Source organism: Clarias gariepinus, chromosome 1, assembly GCF_024256425.1.
Source record: "Clarias gariepinus isolate MV-2021 ecotype Netherlands chromosome 1, CGAR_prim_01v2, whole genome shotgun sequence".
Classification (NCBI taxonomy): domain Eukaryota; kingdom Metazoa; phylum Chordata; class Actinopteri; order Siluriformes; family Clariidae; genus Clarias; species Clarias gariepinus.
The window spans coordinates 12,043,265-12,066,241 of record NC_071100.1 but is presented as its reverse complement, the minus strand read 5'-3'; the positions used below and the strand labels follow the sequence as shown (position 1 = coordinate 12,066,241).

General features: G+C 37.7%; 1 protein-coding gene across 1 annotated transcript; it reads right to left on the bottom strand.

Moving 5' to 3' along the window:
• Positions 1-1,452: 1,452 nt before the first annotated feature.
• On the bottom strand, positions 1,453-2,454 carry LOC128520271 (aerolysin-like protein). Its single transcript, XM_053494440.1, has one exon. It carries the CDS (start codon positions 2,443-2,445, stop codon positions 1,453-1,455), a length of 993 nt encoding a protein of 330 aa, XP_053350415.1. The 5' UTR covers positions 2,446-2,454.
• Positions 2,455-22,977: the final 20,523 nt, after the last annotated feature.

The following is a 22,977-nucleotide window of genomic DNA, read 5'->3' as shown; positions in this document are numbered from 1 at the left end:
GTATATGTATATATTTTTGTATATATAATTGTAAAACAGTAAATTTATTAATTTGTTATAATGAAGTGAGTTAAAATCTCTCTCTCTCTCTCTCTCTCTCTCTCTCTCTGTCATTTGTATCTGTACATATGGATGCATGAGTGTATGTGAATGATTGTATGTGAATCGTTAACATTATATTTACTTAAGTAACTTTTGAAAAAAAAATACTTCTATGAGTACTTTTTCCTGCACCATACTTTTTACTTTTACTTGAGTAACTTCATGAAGAAGAAACGTTACTCATACATTTGGCTACACTCGACTTGTTACTTTTCCAACCATTTATTGGACACATTATTATATTTTTTGTTTTTGCCAGAGAAATGCAGCTGGTGGATCTACCACGTGACTGTTTCACCAATCAGATGTAGCAACAATAATCATAAATCCGTTGGACCAATCAGCCGCAAAACCAATAACCGCATGGAGTCAAATGGCCACACAGAAGGCAGGGGTCGGGGGAGGGTTGTCTTCAGCAATGGTAGACAGTAAAGCAAACATGTCGCGGTTAGTTTAGCGGTTTTATTTAATGTTGCAATCTTAACATTTAATTAGAAAATAAAGCTAGATGCTTAAAAATATAAGTTTCTTACATTTGTTCTGCTGGACACAGTTCATGGTAAAGTGAGACCTCTTGTACATGTTCTAATGTTATTTGTTATCTGCTGAGGCATTTGCAGGGCAACTGAACATACAGTATATCTTACACAGGAAATAGTTTACACTGTTCAAACATCCATGTGTTACCTACAGTAGGTATTTATTTCAAAAGCTTTATATTGTTTTATATTGAGATTGGGACATTTGTACTTCTAATTCCTTAATTTGATATTTTGTACAGATTTTTCATTTTTTTTCCGTTTATTTTATTAATTTTATCTGCTTACATACTTTCTAAAAAAAATTAATCAGACGTTGTGATGAAACAGTTACTCAGTACTTGAGGAGGCTTTTCACCGAATACTTACTTGGGTGATATTTCAGATTACTACTTTTTACTTCTAGTTGAGTTTTACTGCACCATACTTTTTATTTTGAAGTACAGATACTTTTACTTGAGTAGATTTTTTGGCTACTCTACCCACCTCTGTTCAGAAGTAACACTCCTGTACTTTAGCACCATATGAACAGTCTACAAAGAACAGAAAGGACAAAGACAGGCTTTCATATACAGGCAAAGATGAGTTGAAACAACAGTAGAGTGTTTATGTTGAGACTGACTTTATTGATAGAAATCTTTACAGATTTTAATATTCTTTTGAAAAAGAAATCAAATCAAATAATCAATGAGGATATCAATAAGGATTATTAGAAGGTAATAATTGAAACAATCCTTTAAGCCAAGCTAACAAAGAAGACATTTTTGATTTGAATGATCTAATAGGTGAGATTCATTATATTAAATTTTCATTACATTTTTAGAATAAACTTTGCAGATTTTGAGGCCCCACCGAGGTTTTTGGCTGATTCAGTCACAGTTACATCTCCAGCAGTGTAAGTGACACCTTTGTAGGTTCCACTGGTTTTAAATTCCAGCACACCACCATTATGGCACGTAATCTTGACTTTGCCTTTGAAGGGGAGATCAACTGGAGCCTGGCCAAGTGTGATGTCCACATCCACGGTTTTACCTGGAAGGACTTTAACAAGAAATGAGTAAAGCTCCATTCTCTCTTCACTGATCTCTGAAGCATATGTACCATCAACACCAAGTTTGATATCATAGTTTGATTTTTTCTTTGTAATCAGTGGGATTCCTGAGTTCACTTCCAGGGTGTATGTCAACTCCAATTTTCCGGTAACTGACCAGAAGGATTTCTGTGTTATTTTTTGGGAGGTTTCAACTTTGTATTCTTGAGTTAGAGAAGTATCATTGTGGTAGGTCATGGATTTGATTTCCCTGACATTCACTTTGGGTATCACTTCCTTAAGTGTAGGATACTCAACATCTGTAAGCTTAGTAGACTTGATCGTGTTAATGAATATGAAGCCGAAGCAATCAATATCTGAACCTGAACGCCCTGTGATTCCCATGCAGATCCCAGAAGCAACATCAACTGGAACTTCTTGGTTCAACCCTTCACTTCTCTGCTTTACATAGAACTCCCTGGAGTGAGTTGTCTTGAATTTGATGGCACCCAGACGTGTTCCCCTTGAATTTGCCCATAGTGAAAGGGAGGTGAAATGCTCTCCATCTTCAAATATAAACTCTTTAACATCCCCAGCAGGTACACCAAACTGCTTGGACTGGCCATCAGTAAAGCAGACCTTTATGGCCTTCACTTGCCAGTCACCGAGCCACACCCAGATCTTTTGCAATGTGGATCCATTTTCAGTGCCATTAAAATTAAAGGGGTTTCCTCCATTCGCACCAACTGCAACTACATCTGCCAGGGCTGACATTATCTTAAGCTTAACCTTTAAAAAGAAAACAGACAATTGGTTGTATTAAGGTCATTTTTAATAATTATTCTTTTTTAAAATAAATAATCAAAAGCTACTGCCAATATTATTTTATGATTCAGATCATAGATAAATCATTAATTTATTCTTACTAATGGCCAATACGTTCTTTTGGAATAAAACCAGTCATTCATTCATAATATATGCAAATGCTTTACATAAAGTTAATTAACCTTAACTAAAATGAATAAATTACTTGTAACTTCTATCTCACACCACTACAAGGTAGATAGTACCAAAGTACCAATATATATTTTGGGTAGACCAGTATGGCCATCTTTAAACAAAATGGCCGCAGCAAAATTATGTCATCGCACGATTTAAGCCATAAATGAGACCTAAGTTGTGATTATAATCTATTCTTATTGGTAACCATAATTTAATTTTTTTTTAAAGATGTTAAAATTGCACCTAATCAATAAAAACCTCACACCAAGTAATAATAGAAAACATAAAAGAATGAATAGATTGCAATAAATTGTTTAATATTGCTACTGTATCTAACTAAATACATTTCCCTTGCAAACGACTTATAGATGTTTTTATTTATTAATTTATTTTGGATTAATAAATCAATTTAACTAATTAACGTTTTCATACATAGGAATTTTTGGCGATGAACATTGATATTCCACCATGTGCTGGCAATGGCAGGGACGAAAGCAAAGATTGCATGGAAGTCGACATATTCATGTAATTTCCATGATTAATCTCCTTGACACGTCAGTGCAGCCCTATACTTGGGTTATTTGAAGCTGTTGTGCTCTTTCTATCCTGTCTGGTCAGCATCCTCACAAACCTCTGCCTAATTTTATTGATTTCTTTCATGAACATTGTAACCAATCACATAAACAGTACATTACATGTAAAACAATAAAATATGCACAGATTTAAAACTGTAAATTTATGCATAAAATATTAATAGAACATATAAATAAGACACAAACAACTGAGGCGCACATTGTGCACATTTCATCGCTCCAAACCGCTCTGGAAAGCTACAGCTTCTGAATGTTATTTCTTGGTGCAATAATAAGAGAAACTAGATATAAAAGTTTGTTTAGACAAACTTTAAGTTGGCTTGAGAAAGCCGGAGATCGAAGTTTAAAAGTGTGAAAAGTTTAAAATAGTTTAAAAAGTTTAAAAAGTTAAAACAGTTTAAGTTTAAAAGGTTTAAAAGACAGATAGATAGATAGTGTCAGACAGATAGACAGTTACAGATATATAGATTGATAGATAGATTTATAATTGAGTCTATGGATAGATAGAAATAGTCAGATTACAGATAGATAGATAGATAGATAGATAGATAGATAGATAGATAGATAGATAGATTAGTTAGAAATAGTCAGATGATTGATAGATAGATAGATAGATAGATAGATAGATAGATAGATAGATAGATAGATTAGTTAAAATAGTCAGATGATAGATAGATTAGAAAAGTTAGATAAGTTTGAATGGGTTAGAAATAGTACATAGAAGAGAAGTTTGATTGAGTCTAATTGGCATTAGCAAGTCGGTGGTGTGGGGGATGGGTCGTGCATGCGCACTCACACTCTTCTGTGACAGACACAGAGAACCGCAAACTGTAATAATTAAGCTCTCAAACAAACGCTTCCTAACCAAGAAATGTAGGTCCGATCGCAAAAATTATTTCTCCGTAAGTGGCAGGAACTTCCTGACTACGACATATTGAATCCTCATGCCCGTAGAGTGTATTATATTGACGTGGTGACAGTGTAAAGACACCCTCCGATTCACACTTTGTGAATATGGCAGTTGACAGTGGCACGCATGGTGGAAAATCAAAATTTTCATCAAACTTAAGCTGCTCTCGTGAAGCAACCGTAAAAGTTATTAAAACATGGACCCAATCCGTAAAAGTACAAAGTCTTGTGACCCGTTTAAACTTTGAATGATGTTTCTACGACAAATTATGGCCGAACGGTAAGCTTTCAAAGTGACCCATGTTTTCACCCTTTTTCGGGCCATTTCCCCTTGAAATGAATAGGGGAAAATGGGGTGGTTATTTGGGAATTTCGGGAAAACCGTGCGACGGATCCCTAACAAAAGTCATAGCACACCATTCCCGAAAAAGGCGCACGGTTTGACACCTCACTCATGGCACTCGGGCAAAGTTAGTCTCAATGTTAAGTCTGTGGGGGGTTAATTGCCCCCTGCGAGGGCAATTGATCACCCACCCCTTAGAAAAGTCACAGCACCCCATTCCCGAATAGGGCGCACGGTTTGACACCTCACTCATGGGATTCGGTCAATGTTGGTCTCAATGTTAAGTCTGTGGGTGGTTAATTGCCCCCTGCGGGGGCAATTAACCACCCACCCCTTAAAAGAGTCACAGCACCCGATCCCCGAATAAGGCGCACGGTTTGACACCTCACTCATGGGACTCGGGCAATGTTGGTCTCAATGTTAAGTCTGTGGGTGGTTAATTGCCCCCTGCGGGGGCAATTAACCACCCACCCCTTAGAAAGGTCACAGCACCCCATTCCCGAATAAGGCGCACGGTTTGACACCTCATTTGTTGGTTTACGATGAACGGTGCAGGACCAGTTATAATTCGCTAAAATCCCCATTATAAGTCAATGGCAATCACCCCTTAGTAAAGTCATAGAAAATTATTCCCGAATATTCTGCACGCTTTGACACCTCACTCATGGGTCTACGATAAATGGTGCGGGACTAGTTCATCGCCAAAATCCCCATTATATGTCAATGGGGCAAATTGGGGACCTCTCTTGCCCCGGGGGTAAAACTTATACCCTTGTGCATGGTATCTTTTGACAAAGGCTGCAAACATCTTCAAATAGGGTTAATTTAACGTTTCTACAAAATTCCCTCTCTGCGCAACAAACCGTCAAAATTCTCTCAATGTTAAGTCAATGGGATTTTTGGGGCGGTTAATTGCCCCTGTGGGGCAATTAGTAAGTCCGATCAGTTAGAAAAGATATAGCACACCCCGTGAGATCAGTCTGAAGGTCTGGGCCGAGTTTGGAGTTAATGGAGTTAAAGCTCTAGGAGGAGATGCGTTTGAAAATTTTAGTCTCAGAATAATAATAAGTTTAAGTCGGATATCAGTAAGTTGGCTTTCTCAAGCCAACTTAATTACCCCCACTGAGTATCTACCTCTGGTGTCCTGTCAAATACAATTCCATTAGGAAGGGCCTGTCATAAAACGATTAAAGACCATTATGTGACGTGAACTGGCGGTCACTTTATTTGTAGCTAATTTATTTTTATTTGTAAATGTTCTTCTTTATAAGGGCCACAGGAAGACCTTCACAAAATTAAATAAAAAAGGTAGATCATATTCTCTCTCCCCCTGTCTCTCTCTCTCTCTCTCTCTCTCTCACACACACACACACACACACACACACAACAATTACTATGCTTCTTATCTTTATTAATGGTTTATGCTCTGCTCACCTTTTGTCTTTTTAGAATTTCTGCAGTTTACCTCAGTCTCTGTCCTCTTATGACTCTTGTTGGCCCTGGGGGTGAAAACGTATGAGCAATGGTACAGTTGTTAGCATTCACATAAACTACTGCATCCAATTGTACAGACACAAAAGACAGAGAGAGAGAGAAAGAGAGAGAGAGAGATTGCACTATCCTCGCTTATTCAAGATGACAGTTTATGCACTTCAATATGAGCATGGCTAACATCTGAATCTTGCCTTTCTCTTTTTTATCTCTACATTCTTAACTTTACAGTTACTTTTCTTTTTTAATTGTTAAAATTAGCGGACATGCTTTGGCAATACTGTTTCCTGCTATGGTTTCGCCAGAGAACCTTTTTTTACTTGATCTGATTAAGCGAGTGACAGAACGCTTAGCCTGACTAGCTAGTCCCGTGATTTTTCACCCTGATTGATTTTAATAACCAGTTTGCATTTTTCTTGACATGTGATTACACTCGTCTTCCAGGGACATTTCCCCTGGTTTAGGTTTATTTTAGGTCATGTAAAAAAAAAAATTGAGTGATTACAAGTGACAAAACAATTTCAAATTTCAATGACACAAAAATAAAATAAATAAATATATAAAACAGTCAGTATATGTTATGTTGCTTAAGTTACTGTAAAAGGGCTGTGTTTAGAGATTAACTATTCATGCCTAGCAAATATTTATTACTGAAATTTAGCATTTATCATGTCTATATTCAGACCTCAGAAGTAACTCACTCACTATGGTTAAATGCAGCAGTGTTTTATTTCACTTATGCTGCAATAATTTGCATTACTGGTGTTATTATTTATTTATTTACTCAATTAAAGACCGTACGCATGGTTATAGAAAATGCTACAAAAGAAAATGTTCAGAGTTTAACATTTAGTTAGAAGTGTGCTATAAATAATTTTACTTAATGGAACCTTAAAATGAAGCATTACTACATACAGTAAGAGCAAGATTAATGTAAATTGAAATAATCTACATAGACGTTGAATAACAGACATCATGACAATCATCGGATCAAGAATAGCAGGAACACTTACAAGGAAGTCGTCAGAAGCAGGTAGCTAGAAGTAGAAGTGCCTTTAAAACAAGTCTCCTGGAAGATGCCGGTGTAAGGACAGAAGCTAGACATGCTTATTTATAATACTTAAAATGGGTGGGGTTAAACTTTACAACACACTTCCAAAGAAATGGTTATTCAGGGCAAGGGTGGACTATATATGTGAGCATTGGCAATTATTGTAAGTGGAAGTCACTTTACATATGGCTCTTACAGATGTTAATTTCCTTAAACCATCACCGAAAACACATTGTTTAATTAAAGTTATAAGGTCTAATAAAATAATGGGACAAAAAGTCACACCCTCTAACATTGCGTTGGGTAGTATTTTGCTTTTGATTATTCACCATGGCATCGTTTCGATAAGCTTATGCATTGTCCCAACACTTATTTCGGTTCAGACTCAGCTCAATTTCTCTCCAAGGTCTCGTGTTGATGATGGGAGAATGAAAGAGATAAATGTTGGAATATGTGCATGTCATCAGGGAAGAAAAAAACTAATTCATGGAAAAACCTGGTCATTCAGTATAATCACTTTTTTAAAAGAAGGTCATAGAATATACCTGTCCCTTAGATTATCTTACATCCTGAATTCCAAAAAATCTTTAAGCCAATATTTGATTCACAATAGAACATAGAGAACAGGAATGTTTCAACTGAGAAATTTTACACTTTTATCCACTAAATGAGCTCATTTCAAATTTAATGTCTGCCTCAGGTCTCAAAAAAGTTGGGACGGGGGCATATTTACCATGGTGTAGCATCTGCTCTTCCATCCGTTCTGTTCCATTCTTACCTGATATAGGTTTCCAGCTTGTAAGAGTTTGCAGTCGTCTTTGACATACTTTTTGTTTAATGATGCGCCAAATGTTCTTTATAGGAGAAAGACCTGGACTGCAGGCAAGAGAATTCAGCACATGGACTCTTCTACTATGAAGCCATTCTTTTGTAATAGCTGCAGCAGTGTGGTTTTGCATTGTCCTACTGAAATACACAAGGCATTCCCTGAAATGAACGTGATCTAAACCCTTTATAATGTATACCTTTCAAAATTCATAGTGCCTTGCAAAAAATGCAAGCTGCTTATAATGTATCCTTCCTCTTTAGCCCAGAGGACACATCGTCCGTGATTTCCAACAAGATAATCAAATTTGGACTCGCCTGAACATAGAAGACGATGATTTTTTTTTTTTTTTAAACATTTCATTTTAAATGAGCCTTGGTCCACAGGACATGGCGATTCTGGACCATGTTTACATATGGCCTCCGGTTTGCATCTGCACATGGGAAGGTGGATTGTGTTTGCCAACAGTGACCTTTGGAAGTATTCCTGGGCCCATTTAATGATGTCAACGACACAATCATGCCAATGAGTGTTGTCTGAGCCCATCCAAGAAATGTCTTTGGCCATGTCCCTTCAGCACAGAGATTTCTCCAGTTTCTCTGAATCTTTTGATGATGAGATGATGAGATTTGCAAAGCCTTTGACATTTGACATTGAGGAACATTATTTTTAAAGTATTCCACAATCATTTCACACACTCTTTCACAGATTGGAGAGCCTAAAGACAGTACTTACAGTAAGCATTTCTACATTAAGTTTTGGACAAATATGGCAATGATTTTAATTTCACTGTTTGTTTTTAAGGCACTACATGGTCTGTCTCTACAGAACATCAATGACATGATTATTCCATTCAGACAGGGTTCTTTAAATGTGCTGATTAATTACTGCTAACCATCTCACAGTCATGATTATAAACAAGGGTGAGGTACATTTTTCAGTAACTTCCTATAGATTTTTGAAGATCATACATTTGAGAGGAAGATCAGCTCCAACTATTGCTGCATTCAAATCTTGACCTAGGACCCATATTTTCTCCTGGACTGAGAATTGTTTTCATGTCAGGTGTCTCCTCAGTCATTTAATAATGGATACGCTGTCATGTCATTGTGCTTTTTTAAGTGTTAAATTTATTTTAGCTTTATCTCAATTAAGACAGCTTTGTCTTATAAATGCCCTTTAGAGAAACAATGAGATGAATGATAATTTCAACTGTCTTTGTCCTTAAGTCATCATCAATTCTTAAAAGCATTGATTATTGCATGATTATAACATTATTTTAAATGTAGGTGTTTCTACATTTAGTTTTTTAGGAGACAAATTGAAGGAATTTGGGTAATACTGAAGTACAACAAAGACAGTTACCGGATTCAGAAGACAAAATGCAGAAAAATGTTTGCAGTATTGGAACTTACATCATTCTTCCAAAGAAAGGTGAGGGGGTCCCATTATGTCTTAGCTGAAAGGCATATTACATATAATACACATTTACTGTCATTAAAATATCTGAGAAGGCATCTTTGTTCTTTTTGGCAATTTAATCATGAATTATTTACATGCTCTTTATTTCAGTACTGAAGCACAATAAAGCACAAAAGCTCACACAAAAAAAGTGTCGGAATTAATTGTTTTTAAAAAAAGTGACTTTTAGAATGTATTTCATAAATATGATGGGACAATGTTAATTAAACCCCAAAAAACAGCCTTAAATAACAAAATATCAACTTTTCATGACAAAACATGGCACTTCACCTTAACTTGCCTCAGTTTGCAGCCATGAAAAAGTATTTTTCCCTTGTCATTTATTTTTTTTTTTTTTGCATATTGGTCAAACTTAATTGATTCATATTATCCAACAGATTTTAATATTTAATAAAGATATAAAATGCAGTTTTTAAATGATTTTATTTATTACAAGAAAAAAAAGCTTTCCAGACCTACTGTAGTCAGACGTGGGGTTAAAACTAATTTTCCCTGGACCTAATGACTGGTTTTGCAACCCTTGGCAGCAACAACTGCAATGAAGCGTTTGCAATAACCGATAACATTGCTCTGGAGGAATTTAGGCAGACTCTTCTTTGCAGAATTTTTTTTTATTCAGCCACATTGAAGCATCGGGCATGAACCACCTATTTAACTGAGGTCTTAAACTGCAGTTCTTTAGATGTTGTCTTGAGTTCTTTTATGAGCTCATGAATGAGTCGCCATTGTGCTCTGGTAAGTAACTTTTGGGACAAATAACTTTTTCACATAGTGCCAGGTAGGTTTGTATAGCTTTTTTCCCTTAATAAATGAAATCATCAGCAGAATGTTCTTTTAACTGTTTACAGGAGTCCATGAGGAATGCTCTTCATGCCTTTTTTGGTTTTGTTCCAAATGCGCTAATCAACTCTTTGATATCACACTTCTGAGAGTTAGATGAAACAGAGGAAAATCAGCTAGAATCTCAGTTCTTAAAACTAGCACGCTGCTAGTACGTGTGTCGGATTATCACTCCATCATCTTCACTATCAGAAGTCACACCACAAGACAATGCAAGAATAGGTACATTCACCATCTCAGGTTGTGTTATTTCTGCAACATCCTTTAACAGAGGTTCTCGAATGTGATATGCCTTCAGCATGTTCACATGACATACACACGATTTCTTTCACCGATCAGGGGGTAAAAATTATGTAACCTGTATCACTCAATTTCTTTAGCATTTTGTACGGTCCTGAAAAACGTGTCTCACGTCTCTGCTCACGTTTCCCCGCAAAACACAATATATTGAAAAAAAATAAAAATTATTAATAAAATAAATTAAATCAGACTTAATAGTTGGATTTGATACTTTTCTTTTTATTTACTGTATGGAAAGTCGTATTATTCTTTCTCTGGAGAATAAACAAACCTGGTAGATTGTCTTGAAAGTCTTTACCAGTGAAGGACTGGCCATCTGGAGCACCATGAAACATTAATTGAAATGCAATTCTTATGCACAGAAAAAAAGAAACTACACAGTTATCATCCTTTTAATCAAAACGCTGCCTTTTGTTTTTTGCATCGAGTTTAATTATGCAGCACTTTTAGTATTCATAGCAAAAGCTACCCAACAGTGTAATTAAAGTACCCAACAAAACACAGAATTTTGACTCAATATAAACAACCCAACGATGTGTTTACAGAAACCCAGCATTTTTTAGTGAACTACCACTAATGGATGGAGAAAGCGCAGTCAAAGCCCGGGGATTCTGCTTGCTGTCATGTTGTATTCAGTGAGTAGCATATATGTTTGTGTTTGTTGTATTTTTTCTGTAGTTTTATCGCTAAATCTGCTCATATCTGCGCACACGTTCATCAGCCTCAGATTAAAAAGCGTGCATGCGCAACTCATTTTCACTTTGCAAATGGCAGTGTTTATTGTTTAGTGTATAAACACCATAAAACAACATTGTTTTAGGATAACATATAATACATTTTTGTATTCTTTGTCTTTTTGCACACACGCGCGGGTGTGTTACAATAATAATAACAACAATAATAACAATAATAATAAATTCGGAGCACTACTACCAATAATAATAATACTAAATGGAGAAAGCGCAGTGTAAGAAGTATCATCATTGAAGGAGAGAAGAAAATAAAGAATAAATACATATTAATATTTACAGTTTGAGCTCGACACGATTATTTAAATTTTGTTTATTGTAACATGTTTATTGTCAATGGGCGCCTAAGAGAGATAACACATTTTCGGCTTCACACAATACTTCAGATTAAAACACGACTGCCCCCTACAGGTAATGAACGGCATTTTCACAGCTTGCCTCGCGCTGTTGCGGCAGCTCGCAAGATTCCTTTTCTCAAAACGTGCATTCTTAATGGCCAGATCTGTATTTTAACATACCTAGCCGTACAAAATATACAAAATGTGACTTCAAAAATGGAAAATACAGATACACTTGGGGTAATTGACATAGAATTTAAATAGAAATGTCCAGGGTGTGTAGAAATGTGCATGAATGTGTAAATGTGTAATGTCAATAAATTGTCCATAATTGTCCATAAAAGTGCAGTGCGCAAAAATGGTTTAGTCCAGCGTCTCACTGACCGCAACAGAAAAAACAGTCAGGAAGTGGTTTTCATGATCTCGACCTGACCTTGGTCCAGCATTGCTTGCTGTAGATTGAGTGCAAGTCAGGGAGCTTTGTGCAGATCATGCACCTCTTTCTTTAGCTTGTGAGTCCTGCATGGTGCTGTTCCCGAACCAGGTCGTGATGTCTCCCGTCAGGTGCAGGAAAGAAAAGTTCCTAAGCACACTGGAGGGCAGTCTAAAGTTTCTCCCAGTGTCTAAGGTGGTAGAGACTCTGCCAGGCCTTTTTTGCCACAGTGTTAATGTGACAAACCATGACAGGTCCTGCGTGATGTGAATACCGATGTTTCAGAAGCTGACCACTCTCTGGGGTCTGGTATTTCCTTTGCTGCTTTGTACTGTACTTATGTCCACTATCGACTCATTTATCTTGCTGACATTTAGAAAGAGATTGTTCCTCTGGTACCTGTTCTCCAGATTCCTAATCACCTCCAGGTAGGCTGGCTCATTGTTGTAAGAGATTAGAGAGAAAAAAAAGTGGTAAGTTTCTAGAATACCTTAAAAATATTAAACTTACAAAAACACAATCTAGTCATCTGTACATCATAAAAGAGACAGTCGGTTCAACAGTACAAGGTCACCTGTTTGCATTTGAGCAGTCTGAGATTTCAGGCGTGTCACGTATTTAGATGCCTGTGACATGCTGGTCAGATTTACTGATTGAAGTTTTTGAAGACAGACTTAACACAGATGGTCCAAGGTGAGAGTTTTTAATTTAAATTACAGCTTTCACAATTCAGCCTGTGTTTAGAAGGATGTACTGTTACTCCTAGCTCAACAATAAAAGACCTGGGCGTAATATTAGACAGTAACTTGTCCTTTAAAAATCATATTTCCAATATCACAAAAACAGCCTTTTTCCATCTTAGAAATATTGCCAAACTTGGGAGCATCTTATCGGTATCTGATGCAGAAAAGCTAGTTCATTCATTCATGACCTCCAGACTGGACTATTGTAATGCATTACTAGGTGGTTGTCCTGCATCCTCAATAAACAAGCTTCAGTTAGTCCAAAATGCAGCCGCCAGGGTTCTCACTAGATCCAGAAAATATGATCATATAACCCCAATATTATCATCCCTGCACTGGCTACCTTTTCAGTTAAGAATTAATTACAAAATAGTATTACTTACATACAAGGCTTTAAATAGTTTAGCTCCCACATACCTAACCAGTCTTCTGTTACGCTACAATCCACCACGCTCCTTAAGATCACAAAACTCCAGACTTCTGGTAGTTCCCAGAATTTTTAAATCTACAAAAGGGGGCAGGGCATTTTTATATTTAGCTCCAAAACTTTGGAATAGCCTTCCAGACTGTGTTTGGGGCTCAGACACAGTTTCCCAGTTTAAAAGTAGACTCAAGACGCATCTCTTTAATCTGGCATACACGTAACTCATCCCATAACCTCATACTCCAGTACATCTATCCTGAATGGCAACTACGCTAATTCTCCATTGTACCAGTTTCAGTAGACAAAGGCCAACCCTGCGAGGATCCTGAGGCATCCAGAGAAGGACCAGCTCCAGCTGGATTCTGCTTTATGATGGTTGGAGCTACACATTCTGCTCCTGTGCTCCCAGTGATCCAGACCCCATCTGGCCTTTGCACCTACTGACTCATCCCTATGCTGAACTGGACTTCATGTTAATTTAAAGAATTTCTGTTATATTGTACTTTTAGCTGCATAACACACATGATGTTATATCATCTCTATCTGTTTTCACTCAAATGAGGATGGGTTCCCTGTTGAGTCTGGTTCCTCTCAAGGTTTCTTCCTATTGCCATCTCAGGGAGTTTTTCCTTGCCACTGTCGCCGTCACCCTTGACTTGCTCATCAGAGAAATTTCATTCATTCATCTCATTATTATCTAGACACATTTTTCTTACACATACACAGTTTATTCTTATTATTTTATTCTCATTAATATTTTATTTTATATATATTATATGAATTTATTTCATTTTTGTGAAGCTGCTTTGAGACAATGACCATTGTTAAAAGCGCTATATAAATAAAATTAAATTGAATTAAATTAAATAATACTGTAAACCATATGAAAGGGTAATAATTTGTTATAGGACCAGCAGGGCGGTGTTTTTTGATCTACAATGCAAATGGTGTGAACGGTGTCAGATGTCTAACTTGTCCAGATATTTAGCAACAATTTATTAAGGAGAAAAAGTGTTATTTAATATTTTTTGCAATACTTTGGGTAAACATTCCTCCATCAATCACATAGACATCAATAGCAGCAATTGTACATCATACTCACAGTAAGGTTGAGTCTAGTATTTTGACAGAGACATTTTTTGTGACTGTACACCACACAATTAATTTGAAATATTTAAAAACATTTTACAATGTCTACTTTTATTTAAAGGTAAAAAAAAAGGAACCTACATTTTCATGGCACCAAAATACCTAGAATACTCACTCATACCAAACGCACTGCTTATATAACCCCAGTCTTGTCTGATTTTTATTGGCTCCCAGTTGTCTACCGTATCGAATTCAAAATTCTTCTCCTTGTTTTCAAATCTATAAATCACTTAGCTCTCTCTTACCTTTTTAATCTGCTTGCCCCCTACATTCCGACTCGTTCACTACATTCCTTTGATTCTGTTTTTTTTTTTTTGTTGTCCCTCGGTACCGCCTTTCTTCAATGCGCGGCAGATCATTCAGTGTTATTGCTCCCAAACTCTGGAACTCTCTACCACACTCTTTCCGTTCTGTTAACAACATCTCCATATTTAAATATTTACTCAAAACTCATTTGTTTTCTGAATGTTACACATGAATCCACCTGTCCTCTGCATGTCTGTCTTTTTTTGTGTGTGTCTGTTTGTTGACTGTTTTTTCCCCCATTGTAAAGTGTCCTTGAGCTCTGGAAAGGCGCTATATAAATAAAATGTATTATTATTATTATTATTATTATTATTGGACTGTCACAATATTCAAATTCAATAATCATAAATATTAAGAATTTGTTCATCACACATATGCAGAATCACTGATCATATCCACACTCTCTTCAGTGTGAGTACACCTTGCTCATCCTACTAACACCACTTTAGCATCACTTCCAGGTGGGCTATTATTGTGAAAACTCCTGGCTATAACTTCTATGTAGTCATTGTACAGGATTAAAGAAGGATTGGACTATTTATGTAGTAAAATAGAAATTTAGGCGTGAGGGTTACTTTATATACTTTATGGACTAAGTGTGTGGCCCTTTTTTGTCTATTATATTGTAAGCACTTCTTGGAGTTGGCGCACTGCAAGACTCTACAAAGACCTAGCACAATGTTACAGACTGCTGGTTGAGTGGCTGCTCTTGAGGAAAATGGAAACAGTTGTGTATTAATTACCTCTGATGGTATATTATTGACTGCAACTTGTGTAATCAGCAGGTAACATATTTTATTTATTTTTTGTTCATTAACTTGCCATGTTTAAAGCAAACTTAATGTCTCATTTCAACAGCAGTACAGTACCTGGTGCCCATGGCCTTCAGATTATCCAAACTAAGTGTAACAAAAAAACTTAAAAAGGCTTGAAGAGAATTCCCTATACACTCCTGGAAACAGTAAAAACAAAAAGTTTGCTTATGATTTCATTTATTATAAAAAAAGAAGCTACCCAAACCTACCTGGCACTATGTGAAAAAGTTATTTGTTCCAAAAGTTACTTCCCAGAGCACAATAACGAATCATTCATGAGATCATAAAATAACTCGAGACAACATCTAAAGAACTGCAGTTTAAGACCTCAGTTAAACAGGCGGTTCATGCTTGAAAACCCTTCACTGTGGCTGAATTAAAGCAATTCTGCGAAAAAAGTAGGCCAAAATTCCTCCTGACTGATATAACCAGTTGTTGCAAATGCTTGATGCTGTTGTTGCTACCCAGGGTGGCACAACCAGTCATTAGTAATGGGGCAATTCGTTTTAACCCTATGGCCATGTAGGTCTGGAAAGCTTCTTTTCCTATAATACACAAAATTATAATTTAAAAAAGGCATTTTATATCTTTGTGTAATAGTAAAATTTGCTTCATAATATGAATCAATTTAGTTTGACCAATATGCAAAAAAATGAAAATAAATAGGAGGGAAAATACTTTTTCATTAAACTGCATCTGTAAATGAAATTAAAGTTAAGGTGAAGGGGCTAAGTACAATTTTGTGTTATGAAAAGGATATCTTTTGTTATGTTATACTGTTTTGGGGGTTTATTTAACATTGTCCCATAAATTTATGAAACACATTCCAAAATTTAATTATCAAAGTCATTTCTTCTAAAAACAATTGATTTTTTTTCCCGCATCATACGCATGAGCATTTTGTCCTTTTTTTTGCTTCAATATAAAAAAAACCTATAAAAATTCAAATTTTATTTGTCACATACACAGTCATAAACAATACGATATACAGTAAAATGCTTTAGACAACTGCCCGTGACCTTAAAATAAAAGACTATGAATTAGAAAAATAAATATAAAAAGGAAAACAGAAGGTAAATTTAACTAAGAAAGAATAAAATTAAATATAGAATTAAAATAAAATAACATAACCTTCATAACAAAATAGGCAATAAAAGAGACATATATGAAAATATAGAGAAATAAGAGACAGCTGAACTGTACAGGACCAAATATACAATATAAGAAACATATATGAAAAATATGGTAGATGAGAAAAGAACAGCTGTGCAATACAAAGATATAGAATTTAGGACTATGTGTGGGAATGAGGTTGAATATAAATTGAGTATAAATAGAAATGTCATGGATTTAAAGTGTTTAAAGTGACTGCATCCGGGTAACAGAATGTCCAGGGGGGTGTGCAAATATACTTGAAGTGACATATTTAAAGTGACTTGTAATAATTTAACCTAACTAATGTCCACCAATGTGTAGTTGTGCAGTGGCCACTAGTGTAAGTGAATGTCCAGAATTATTTATACGAAAAGCATGTAAATAATTCATGATTATTTTGCCAAAAAGAACAAACATGCCTTCTTAGATATCTCAGTGAAAGTTTAAAGAACTTAACCTATATAAAAAGCATGTGTCATATACCCTCTATCTAACTAATCAAAGTTGGCGAATCAAAGATGGCGCCGGTGAGGTCGGCTGCCGTCACGACTGCTCCGACCACCTTTTCTTTGTTTTTGTTCTTTAAGTTAGTTTACAGCGTTTTAAAACCGGCAAAATTACCACCATGGGGTACATTAGTTATGATAGAGACACTCTTGTTTCTATTGGTATACAATGTACTCACAATTCGACGTTTTTAACTCCGGATCCGAGCTGGCCGAGTGAGATCCTGAGGGACAACAAAGGACGCGACGCGAAGCGGCGGCCCCGAGGGAAACGAGCCGGCGTCAGGAACAGGCTGAGAGCCCGTGCACACCGCACACCTTTGCCTAGCATTCTGCTCGCCAACGTCCAGTCACTGGAAAACAAGCTCGATGACCTCAGGGCCAGGATAAAGTTCCAGAGAGACATTCGGGACTGCAATCTCCTCTGCTTCACCGAGACATGGCTGAACCCAGCGGTGCCGGACCACGCCATCCAGCCGGCCGAGTTCTTCTCGGTTCACAGCATGGACAGGACGCGGGACTCGGGGAAGTCAAGGGGAGGCGGCGTGTGTTTAATGGTGAACAACAGCTGGTGCAACAGCGCGAGCGTTGTTCCTCTCACACGCTCCTGCACACCAAACCTGGAACTACTGTCCATCATGTGTCGTCCTTTTTACCTTCCTCGGGAGTTTACATCGGTCATAATCAGCGCCGTTTATATTCCACCACAAGCGGACACGGACACTGCCTTATGCGAGCTGCATGAGGCACTCACTCAGCACCAGACACAACACCGGGACGCTGCGCTTATTGTGGCGGGGGAGTTTAATAGTGCAAACCTCAAACGTGCAGCGCCAAACTTTTATCAGCACATCACCTGCCCCACCAGGGGCGAAAGGACACTGGACCACTGTTACACCACAGTCAAGGCCGGTTACAAGGCACAATCTTGTCCACCGTTTGGTAAATCCGACCATGCCGCCATCTTCCTCATGCCAAAATACAAACAAAGGCTGAAACAGGAAGTTCCGGTTCAGAGGGAGGTCGCGCGCTGGACGGACCAATCGGTGGCCGCGTTACAGGACGCACTCGATGACGCAGACTGGGACATGTTTAGAAACAGCTCCGATGGTGACGTCAGCGTGTTTACGGAAGCGGTTGTGGGATTCATCGGGAAATTAGCGGACGATACCGTAGAAAAAAAGACTATTAAAACGTTTCCCAACCAGATGCCGTGGGTGGATAAAACCATCCGCGACGCTCTGAGATCTCGGACCGCCGCCTACAACACGTGACTCGCGTCGGGGGACATGGAACCATACAAGGCTGCGTCATACAGCGTCCGGAAGGCGGTGAAAGAGGCGAAGCAGCGCTACGGGAGTCACAGCTCCAACAGAGTGACTCTAGGAGCCTGTGGCAGGGACTAAGGACAATAACGGATTATAAAGCACCAACATCCGGTATGATAAACGCAGACGTGTCTCTGGCAGACGAGCTGAACACTTTCTATGCTCGCTTCGAGGCTGCAGCTAAGGACGCTAGCGATGCTAATGCTAGCGGCGCTAACGGCTGCAGACAGGAAGTCACTGCCAGCACCGGAAGCGCGTTCATCATCACCGAGCATGACGTGAGAAGAGCCTTCAAGAGAGTGAACACCAGGAAAGCAGCAGGACCAGACGGCATCTCAGGCCGTATCCTCAGAGCCTGCGCAGACCAGCTAGCACCTGTGTTCACAGAGATATTCAACATCTCTTTATCTCAGTCGGTGATCCCCACATGCTTCAAAGAGTCCATTATTGTTCCTGTCCCAAAGAAACCTCATCCTGCTTCCCTTAATGATTATCGCCCTGTAGCCCTCACTTCAGTAGTGATGAAGTGCTTTGAACGCCTGGTCAGAGACTTCATCATCTCTTCACTACCAGACACACTCGACCCACTACAGTTTGCTTATCGTCCAAACCGTTCCACGGACGATGCAATCTCTCATCTCCTCCATACATCTCTTACTCACCTGGACACTCGGAGGGGGAATTATGTGAAAATGCTCTTCATCGACTACAGTTCTGCATTTAATACCATAATTCCCTCCACACTTACCACCAAGCTGGAGCACCTGGGACTCAGCTCATCTATGTGTCAGTGGATCTCCAACTTCCTAACTGGCAGACCACAGGCAGTAAGGATGGGCGGACATGTCTCAGCCTCCCTCACTCTCAGCACTGGAGCCCCCCAGGGTTGTGTTCTGAGCCCCCTGCTGTACTCTCTGTACACCCAGGACTGCGTGGCCACTACCAGCTCCACCACCATCATCAAGTTTGCTGACGACACTGTTGTGGTGGGCCTGATCACGAACAACGATGAGACGGCCTACCTGGAGGAGGTTGGAAATCTGGAGAACTGGTGCCAGAGAAACAATCTCCTCCTGAACGTCAGTAAGACAAAGGAGCTGATAGTGGACTTTAGTACAAAGCAGGTGAGGAACTACCAGACCCCCGTCATCAACAGGAGCCCAGTGGAGAGAGTGGACAGCTTTAGATACCTCGGTGTTCACATCACGCAGGACCTGGCATGGTCCTGTCACATCAACACCGTGGTAAAAAAGGCCCGACAGCGTCTCTACCACCTCAGACGCTTGAGAGACTTTAGACTGCCCTCCAAGGTGCTCAGGAATTTCTACTCCTGCACCATCGAGAGCATCCTGACGGGAAATATCACGACCTGGTTCGGGAACAGCACCATGCAGGACAGACGAGCTCTACAGAGGGTGGTGCGATCAGCTGAGCGCATCATCCGCATCGAGCTTCCTGACCTGCACTCAATCTACAGCAAGCGGTGCTTGACCAAGGCCAGGAAGATCGTGAAGTACCTCAGCCACCCCAATAACAGACTGTTTACTCTGTTGCGGTCTGGGAAGCGATTCCGCTCCTTGAAGGCCAACACAGAGAGACTGAGGAGGAGCTTCTTCCCGCAGGCGATAAGGTCTCTCAACCACAACCACACCACTATGCAGAACTACACAATATTTTCATAATTGGTCAAATCTATCAATCTTCTTACATCCATGAACACTATGGACAATTACACGCTCACCTTCCTTCATATATACACTACATGTCGTACGTTACATCCTGGACCATTGCACAAGACACTTTAATAACCTTGCACACCTACCTTCACAACTACACTACATTTTACAGTTTTACGTTTACATCCTGGACCAGTGCACAAAGACACTTTAATAACCTCTGCACTAAGACACTTTGTTCTATGCATATTTGCACACACCGTACAGTATATTTCAATTTGCACAGTATATTTCTATTTTGTACATCATATTTCTATTTTTATTTTTAGTTCTATTTTTTTTTCCTAGCACATTTCTATTTTTATTTTTAGTTCTATTTTTCCTAGTTTAATTTAAATTTTTAATTTAATTTCTATCGTATTTCTTTTATTCATATTTATTTCTTATTTGTAAATTTTAACTCTCTTTTAGGGTCAATGGCAGTCGTATAATGCATTTCACTACATTTCGTACTGTGTATGTTTGTGTATGTGACAAATAAAATTTGAATTTGACTTTAAAACCTGTACAGGCAAACAATGACCTTTAATTGGAAGTGTAATGTGTGGTTCAAGAACAGCGAGTTTCTTCTGAATTCTTCTGCAGAATCCAGTCACTGCCTTTGGCACCAAGAACAAACATGCCCTCATGAATATTTCCGTTACAATTAATGTGTCATATATGTCTTTGATATATGTCTTTCAGCTAAGACATAATAAATGGGTATCCTCTCACCTTTCTTTGGAAGTCTAATGTAAGTTTGAATACTGCAAACATTCTTCTGCATTTTGTCTTCTGAATCAGGTACATGTCTTTGTTGTGCTTTCGTCCTACCCAAATTCCTCTAGTTTGTCTCCTAATAAATTAAAATGAGAAACACCTACATTTGAAGTAATTTTGTAATCATGCAAGTAATCAATAGTTTTATGAAATAAGGAAGCCTCGAGTACAAAGACAGTTGAAAGTTTCACTTATCATTGTTTTTCTAAAGCGCATTTATGAGTCAAAGCTGACCTAAGCGCTGTAAACCTGAAATAAATTTAACACTTTAGCACAATTAAATTAAACAATTTAATTAAAACCATTGTTATATTTGTCCAAAAGTCAGTGTAGAAATGCATACTGTAAATGTTGTCTTCAGGCTCTCCATTCTGTAAAAAAGTGCGTCAAATAATTGTGGAATACTTTAAAAAAAAAATGTTCTTCAATGTCACATGTCAAAGACTATGAAAATCTCATTTCATCAGAACATCATCAAATGCTTCAGAGAAACTGGCGAAATCTCTGTGCATAAGAAACATGGCAGAAAACCTTTGTTGGATGCCCTCAGATGACACTTAGTAGCATGGTTGTGACATTATGAATAATTACATTTGAAATGAGCTCATTTAGTGGATAAAAGTCTAAGATTTCTTCGTTGAAACATTCCTGTTGTCTAAGTTCTATTGTGAATAAACTATTGGTTTAGCCAATTTGAACGTCTTTTGGTTTTCATTTCATTAAAATTTAAAAGACGTCCCAACTTTTTAGAAATTCGGGATGTAAAATAATCTAAGAGACAGGTATATTCTATCACCCTTATTTAAAAAAGTGATTATACTAAATCACGTTTTTTCATCAGTGGATTTTTTTCTTCCCTGATGGCATGCACACATTCCAACATTTATCTGTCTCATTCTCTCATCATCAACACAAGACCTTGGAGAGAAATTGAGCCAAGTCTAAACAAAAATAAGTGTTGGGACATTGCATAAGCTTATCGAAACAATGCCATGGTGAATGCGTAGCATAATCAAAGCATAAGACTGCCAATGAAATGTTAGAGGGTGTGACTTTTTGTCCCATTGTCTTATTAGACCTTATAATTTTTTTAATGAAAAATGTGTTTTCAGTGACAGTTTAAGAAAATCATTATCTGTAAGAGCCATATGTAAAGTAACTTCCACTTACAGTAAAAGCCAATGGTCACATGTATAGTCCAAACTTGCCCAGAATAACACACACCATATCTTTGAAACTGTATTCATAAAGTTTAACCCCACCCACTTGATATATCATAAATAAGCATGGTTAGCTTCTGTCCTTAAACCAGCATCTTCCAGAAGACTTGTTTTAAATTTACTCCTAGCTACCTGCTTCTGGGGACTTTCTTGTAATTGTTTCTGCTATTCTTGATCTAAGGATTGTCATGATGTATGTTAATCAACCTCTTTGTAGATTATTTCAATTTACATGAATTTTGCTGCTACAGCAGCACATTGCACTACATGGCTCTACAGAACATCAGTGACATGATTACTCCATTCAGAAAGGGTTCTTCAAATGTGCTGATAAATTACTACTAACCATCTCACATTCATGATTATAAACAACGGTGATGTACATTGTTCAGTAACTTTCTATACATTGTGAAAGATCATACATTTAAGACGAAGATCAGCTTTAACTATTGCTGCATTTTAATCTTGACTTAAGACCAATATTTTCTCCTGGACTTATGAGAATTGTTTTCATGCCAGGTGTCCCCTCACTCATTTAATAATGAATATGTCCTACTGTCCTTGTACTTTTTTAAGTGTTAATTTTCTTTTAGCTTTACCTCACTTAGGACAGCTTTGACTTATAAATGCCCTTTAGAGAAACAATGAGATGAATTAAACTTTCAACTATCTTTCGACTTACTGTAAGTCATCATCAATTCTTAAAACCATTGATTACTTGCATGATTATAACATTACTTCAAATGCATTCGTTTCTCAAGTTAATTTATTAGAAGACAAATTGGAGGAATTTGGGTAAGACTAAAGT